Raw genomic sequence first — 7,500 nt, 5'->3', positions numbered from 1 at the left:
ACACACCCTCAATACACCAGTGGAAGGGCCTTAGCAACACACCCTCATTACACCAGTGGAAGGGCCTTAGCAACACACCCTCAATGTACCAGTGGAAGGGCCTTAGCAACACACCCTCAATACACCAGTGGAAGGGCCTTAGCAACACACCATCAATACACCAGTGGAAGGGCCTTAGCAACACACCCTCATTACACCAGTGGAATGGCCTTAGCAATACACCCTCATTACACCAGTGGAAGGGCTTTAGCAACACACCCTCAATACACCAGCGGAAGGGCCTTAGCAACACACCCTCATTACACCAGTGGAAGGGCCTTAGCAATACACCCTCATTACACCAGTGGAAGGGCCTTAGCAACACACCCTCAATACACCAGCGGAAGGGCCTTAGCAACACACCCTCATTACAACAGTGGAAGGGCCTTAGCAACACACCCTCAATGTACCAGTGGAAGGGCCTTAGCAACACAATCTCAATACACCAGTGGAAGGGCCTTAGCAACACACCCTCAATGTACCAGTGGAAGGGCCTTAGCAACACACCCTCAGTACACCAGTGGAAGGGCCTTAGCAACACACCCTCAATACACCAGTGGAAGGGCCTTAGCAACACACCCTCAATACACCAGTGGAAGGGCCTTAGCAACACACCCTCAACACACCAGTGGAAGGGCCTTAGCAACACACCCTCAATACACCAGTGGAAGGGCATTAGCAACACACCCTCAATACACCAGTGGAAGGGCCTTGGCAACACACCCTCATTACACCAGTGGAAGGGCCTTAGCAACACACCCTCAATACACCAGTGGAAGGGCCTTAGCAACACACCCTCATTACAACAGTGGAAGGGCCTTAGCAACACACCCTCAATACACCAGTGGAAGGGCCTTAGCAACACAATCTCAATACACCAGTGGAAGGGCCTTAGCAACACACCCTCAATGTACCAGTGGAAGGGCCTTAGCAACACACCCTCATTACACCAGTGGAAGGGCCTTAGCAACACACCCTCAATACACCAGTGGAAGGGCCTTAGCAACACACCCTCAATACACCAGCGGAAGGGCCTTAGCAACACACCCTCATTACAACAGTGGAAGGGCCTTAGCAACACACCCTCAATGTACCAGTGGAAGGGCCTTAGCAACACAATCTCAATACACCAGTGGAAGGGCCTTAGACCAGTGGAAGGGCCTTAGCAACACACCCTCATTACACCAGTGGAAGGGCCTTAGCAACACACCCTCAATACACCAGTGGAAGGGCCTTAGCAACACACCCTCATTACACCAGTGGAAGGGCCTTAGCAACACACCCTCATTACACCAGTGGAAGGGCCTTAGCAACACACCCTCAATACACCAGCGGAAGGGCCTTAGCAACACACCCTCATTACAACAGTGGAAGGGCCTTAGCAACACACCCTCAATGTACCAGTGGAAGGGCCTTAGCAACACAATCTCAATACACCAGTGGAAGGGCCTTAGCAACACACCCTCAATGTACCAGTGGAAGGGCCTTAGCAACACACCCTCAGTACACCAGTGGAAGGGCCTTAGCAACACACCCTCAATACACCAGTGGAAGGGCCTTAGCAACACACCCTCAATACACCAGTGGAAGGGCCTTAGCAACACACCCTCAATACACCAGTGGAAGGGCCTTAGCAACACACCCTCAATGTACCAGTGGAAGGGCCTTAGCAACACAATCTCAATACACCAGTGGAAGGGCCTTAGCAACACACCCTCAATGTACCAGTGGAAGGGCCTTAGCAACACACCCTCAGTACACCAGTGGAAGGGCCTTAGCAACACACCCTCAATACACCAGTGGAAGGGCCTTAGCAACACACCCTCAATACACCAGTGGAAGGGCCTTAGCAACACACCCTCAATACACCAGTGGAAGGGCCTTAGCAACACACCCTCAATGTACCAGTGGAAGGGCCTTAGCAACACACCCTCAGTACACCAGTGGAAGGGCCTTAGCAACACACCCTCAATACACCAGTGGAAGGGCCTTAGCAACACACCCTCAATACACCAGTGGAAGGGCCTTAGCAACACACCCTCAATACACCAGTGGAAGGGCCTTAGCAACACACCCTCAATGTACCAGTGGAAGGGCCTTAGCAACACAATCTCAATACACCAGTGGAAGGGCCTTAGCAACACACCCTCAATGTACCAGTGGAAGGGCCTTAGCAACACACCCTCAGTACACCAGTGGAAGGGCCTTAGCAACACACCCTCAATACACCAGTGGAAGGGCCTTAGCAACACACCCTCAATACACCAGTGGAAGGGCCTCTTGATGGAAGAGGCCTTAGCAACACACCCTCAATACACCAGTGGAAGGGCCTTAGCAACACACCCTCAATACACCAGTGGAAGGGCCTTAGCAACACACCCTCAATACACCAGCGGAAGGGCCTTAGCAACACACCCTCATTACACCAGTGGAAGGGCCTTAGCAACACACCCTCATTTCACCAGTGGAAGGGCCTTAGCAACACACCCTCAATACACCAGTGGAAGGGCCTTAGCAACACACCCTCAATGTACCAGTGGAAGGGCCTTAGCAACACACCCTCAATACACCAGTGGTGCTCATTTCCTGTTCAAGGAATTGCAAGAACTGAAAATACCTCTCTTTCTCGATTCATGAATTGGAATTTAATTGAAATGAGGCTAAATGTCATTGACTCCAACTGTGCAGTATTTACCCTTGCATTGCATCTCTAATATGTATCTCTCTCTCTCCCCCTCCTCTTTCTTTCTCTCCCCTCCTCTCTCTCTTTCTCTCACTCCCGCTTTTCTCTCTCCACTCCCCCTCTCTCTCCACTCCCCCTCTCTCTCTCCACTCCCCCCTCTCTCTCTCCACTCCCCCCTCTCTCTACCCCCTCCCCTCTCTCTACCCCCTCCCCTCTCTCTCCCCCCTCCCCTCTCTGCCCACCCCCCCATCCTCTCTAGGTGTTGTATCTCCAGCAGGCTGAGGTGACTAGAGAGAGAGTGTACGCTATGCATCAGTCCAGTATAGATGGGGTGGAGGACATGTCCACTCTGGCAGAACTACACGAAGCTGCCATCATGCACAACCTCTACCAGCGCTACCAGAAGGACAGCATCTATGTAAGTCACACACTAACACACACACACACACACACACACATGCGTGTGCTATACAATGAATGCCTCCCCTCCTCTTCCGGTAATTTCCTGCCTAAAGGCTTTTGACAGGAAACACAAATCAACTTATATCATCTCTTCTTCTGTCCGTCTGAGTGTCTGTGTGTGTGTGTGTGTGTGTGTGTGTGTGTGTGTGTGTGTGTCTGGGGAGGTGGTCTATAAATTACACACTCTTGCAGTAATGTAGTGCAAAAGGTGACGTCAAAGCACAACACATGGTTACTAGCTAAGTAGTTCACATCTGCCTTACTGGCACCCAGCCTCAGCCCTACTACCCATAATGCACCTCTCCACAGTGGTATACAACATTACTGTGTTATCCCCTAAATAGGGGAAAGATTTGAAATCATTAATCGACAGAATCATGAATTGACAGGCAGACAGACACAGAACATAGAAGGAAACATGGCTTAAAGGACACAGAGACACACAGAGGGACCTAATGTAGATGAGGGGACACACTGTGTGTGTCTGTGTGGGACAGGGGGCACGGCGGATGACCTTATCGAGATGATGAGGAGGGATTTCCTTTAAGCTGATCATATTAGTTCACCCGGTGTGCTGGTCAGGTTTCTGTGTGTGTGTGTGTGTGTGTGTGTGTGTGTGTGTGTGTGTGTGTGTGTGTGTGTGCATGTGTACACGCGCACGTGTTTGTGTGTCAGAGAATATGCGGAGCACAGAATATGATCCAATGTGAGGCTTGCTGACTTGATGTGTCAGCTGAACGTAAGGGAAGTAAACAAGGACAACTGCTATTTTCTAATACGCCAAAATAGCTGCCCTCCTCTCTCCAGCTCTCTCTCCTCTCTCCTCTGTCCAGCTCTGTTCTCTCCTCTCTCCGCTCTCCAGCTCTGTTCTCTCCTCTCTCCAGCTCTGTTCTCTCCTCTCTCCGCTCTCCAGCTCTGTTCTCTCCTCTCTCCGCTCTCCACCTCTGTTCTCTCCTCTCTCTCCTCTCTCCGCTCTCCTCTCTCCTCTCTCCTCTCTCCAGCTCTGTTCTCTCCTCTCTCCTCTCTCCGCTCTCCTCTCTCCTCTCTCCAGCTCTGTTCTCTCCTCTCTCCTCTCTCCGCTCTCCAGCTCTGTTCTCTCCTCTCTCCTCTCTCCGCTCTCCGCTCTCCAGCTCTGTTCTCTCCTCTCTCCGCTCTCCAGCTCTGTTCTCTCCTCTCTCCTCTCTCAGCTCTCCAGCTCTGTTCTCTCCTCTCTCCTCTCTCCTCTCTCCTCTCTCCGCTCTCCAGCTCTGTTCTCTCCTCTCTCCTCTCTCCGCTCTCCAGCTCTGTTCTCCCCTCTCTCCTCTCTCCTCTCTCCAGCTCTGTTCTCTCCTCTTTTCTCTCTCCTCTCTCCTCTCTCCGCTCTCCAGCTCTGTTCTCTCCTCTCTCCTCTCTCCAGCTCTGTTCTCTCCTCTCTCCTCTCTCCTCTCTCCAGCTCTGTTCTCTCCTCTCTCCTCTGTCTGTTTTTCTCTGAGTAATATATAGTACATTTTATCCTGGTGCTGGATACAACGTGTGTGTGTGTGTGTGTGTGTGTGTGTGTGTGTGTGTGTGTGTGTGTGTGTGTGTGTGTGTGTGTGTGTGTGTGTGTGTGTGTGTGTGTGTGTGTGTGTCTCAGACCAACATAGGCAGTATCCTGGCAGCGGTGAACCCTTATAAACAGATCCCAGGCATGTATGACCTAGATAGAGTTGAGCTGTACAGTCGACACCACATCGGAGAACTCCCGCCCCATATCTTCGCTGTAGCCAATGAGTGTTACCGCTGCATCTGGAAACGACACGACAGCCAATGCGTCCTCATCAGGTGAGATTTGATTGGTCGAGTATGAAGTTGTTGTTTAGACCTTACCCATCTGACCCCTTATCCAATCACACCCAATGAAGTTTTAGTCATTAATCTGATTGGTTACAGACCAAAGGCTAACTCAATATCTATTAACCAATCACTGTGTAATATATATTATAGTCCAGACAATAACATGCAAATTGTGTTAACCTATCAGATTCATTTGGTGGAGAAGGTCAGAGAAAGGTTAAGTGTGGTTTTTAGGGTGTGACCTTATGTGTGTGTGTGTGTGTGTGTGCGTGCGTGCGTGTGTGTGTGTGTGTGTGTTCCAGTGGGGAGTCGGGGGCTGGTAAGACAGAGAGCACCAAGCTGCTGCTCCAGTTCCTGTCTGTGATGAGCCAGAACTCTGCTGGGACGCCTCCTTCTGAGAAGACCACACCAGTGGAGCAGTCCATCGTTCAGAGCAGGTACACACACACACACACACACACACACACACAACTGTCTAAATACACACACACTAACATTCCTCTCTGTGTGCAGTCCTATCATGGAGGCGTTTGGGAATGCCAAGACAGTGTACAACAACAATTCTAGTCGCTTTGGGAAGTTCATCCAGCTCCACTTCTCCCAGAGCGGGAACATCCATGGTGGATGTATCGTTGACTGTATCCTTCTCTCTCTGTCCCTAGTCCCTCCCCAGTGGTTCTGTCCTTCTCTCTGTGTCTCCAGTCCCTCCCCAGGGGTTCTGTACTTCTCTCTCTGTCCCCAGTCTCTCCCCAGTGGTTCTGTCCTTCTCTCTGTGTCTCCAGTCCCTCCCCAGTGGTTCTGTCCTTCTCTCTCTGTCCCCAGTCCCTCCCCAGGGGTTCTGTACTTCTCTCTCTGTCCCCAGTCTCTCCCCAGTGGTTCTGTCCTTCTCTCTGTGTCTCCAGTCCCTCCCCAGTGGTTCTGTCCTTCTCTCTCTGTCCCCAGTCCCTCCCCAGTGGTTCTGTCCTTCTCTCTCTGTCCCCAGTCTCTCCCCAGGGGTTCTGTACTTCTCTCTCTGTCCCCAGTCTCTCCCCAGTGGTTCTGTCCTTCTCTCTGTGTCTCCAGTCCCTCCCCAGTGGTTCTGTCCTTCTCTCTCTGTCCCCAGTCCCTCCCCAGTGGTTCTGTCCTTCTCTCTCTGTCCCCAGTCTCTCCCCAGGGGTTCTGTACTTCTCTCTCTGTCCCCAGTCTCTCCCCAGTGGTTCTGTCCTTCTCTCTGTGTCTCCAGTCCCTCCCCAGTGGTTCTGTCCTTCTCTCTCTGTCCCCAGTCTCTCCCCAGTGGTTCTGTCCTTCTCTCTGTGTCTCCAGTCCCTCCCCAGTGGTTCTGTCCTTCTCTCTGTGTCTCCAGTCCCTCCCCAGTGGTTCTGTCCTTCTCTCTCTGTCCCCAGTCCCTCCCCAGTGGTTCTGTCCTTCTCTCTCTGTCCCCAGTCCCTCCCCAGTGGTTCTGTCCCCAGTCCCTCCCCGGTGGTTCTGTCCTTCTCTCTCTGTCCCCAGTCCCTCCCCAGTGGTTCTGTGCTTCGATCTTTGTCCCCAGTCCCTCCACAGTGGTTCTGTCCTTCTCTCTCTGTCCCCAGTCCCACCCCAGTGGTTCTGTCCCCAGTCCCTCCCCAGTTATGCTATCCTTCTCTCTCTGTCCCCAGTCCCTCCCCGGTGGTTCTGTCCTTCTCTCTCTGTCCCCAGTCCCTCCCCGGTGGTTCTGTCCTTCTCTCTCTGTCCCCAGTCCCTCCCCAGTGGTTCTGTCCTTCTCTCTCTGTCCCCAGTCCCTCCCCAGTGGTTCTGTCCTTCTCTCTCTGTCCCCAGTCTCTCCCCAGTGGTTCTGTCCCCAGTGGTTCTTCTCTCTCTGTCCCCAGTCCCTCCCCAGTGGTTCTGTCCTTCTCTCTCTGTTCCCAGTCTCTCCCCAGTGGTTCTGTCCTTCTCTCTCTGTCCCCAGTCCCTCCCCAGTGGTTCTGTCCTTCTCTCTGTCCCCAGTCCCTCCCCAGTGGTTCTGTCCTTCTCTCTGTCCCCAGTCCCTCCCCAGTGGTTCTGTCCTTCTCTCTCTGTCCCCAGTCCCTCCCCAGTGGTTCTGTCCTTCTCTCTCTGCCCCCAGTCCCTCCCCAGTGGTTCTGTCCATTCTCTCTGTCCCCAGTCCCTCCCCAGTGGTTCTGTCCTTCTCTCTCTGTTCCCAGTCTCTCCCCAGTGGTTCTGTCCTTCTCTCTCTGTCCCCAGTCCCTCCCCAGTGGTTCTGTCCTTCTCTCTGTCCCCAGTCCCTCCCCAGTGGTTCTGTCCTTCTCTCTGTCCCCAGTCCCTCCCCAGTGGTTCTGTCCTTCTCTCTCTGTCCCCAGTCCCTCCCCAGTGGTTCTGTCCTTCTCTCTCTGTCCCCAGTCCCTCCCCAGTGGTTCTGTCCTTCTCTCTCTGTCCCCAGTCCCTCCCCAGTGGTTCTGTCCTTCTCTCTCTGTCCCCAGTCCCTCCCCAGTGGTTCTGTCCTTCTCTCTCTGTCCCCAGTCCCTCCCCAGGGGTTCTGTTCTGGT

At 53.0% G+C, this 7,500-nt stretch overlaps 1 protein-coding gene across 1 annotated transcript in view; it reads left to right on the top strand.

The window, feature by feature from the left end:
* Positions 1-7,500, top strand: part of LOC135543444 (unconventional myosin-X-like) — a 58,470-nt gene that overhangs the window by 29,100 nt on the left and 21,870 nt on the right. Inside the window, exons 3-6 of the mRNA XM_064970703.1 lie at positions 2,982-3,140; positions 4,800-4,987; positions 5,302-5,436; positions 5,513-5,637. Coding sequence (XP_064826775.1) covers positions 2,982-3,140; positions 4,800-4,987; positions 5,302-5,436; positions 5,513-5,637 — 607 coding nt within the window. The remainder of the gene's footprint in view (positions 1-2,981; positions 3,141-4,799; positions 4,988-5,301; positions 5,437-5,512; positions 5,638-7,500) is intronic.

Source organism: Oncorhynchus masou, chromosome 7, assembly GCF_036934945.1.
Source record: "Oncorhynchus masou masou isolate Uvic2021 chromosome 7, UVic_Omas_1.1, whole genome shotgun sequence".
Taxonomy (NCBI): domain Eukaryota; kingdom Metazoa; phylum Chordata; class Actinopteri; order Salmoniformes; family Salmonidae; genus Oncorhynchus; species Oncorhynchus masou.
The sequence above is the reverse complement of the archived record's forward strand: the minus strand, read 5'-3'. Positions and strand labels throughout refer to the sequence as shown.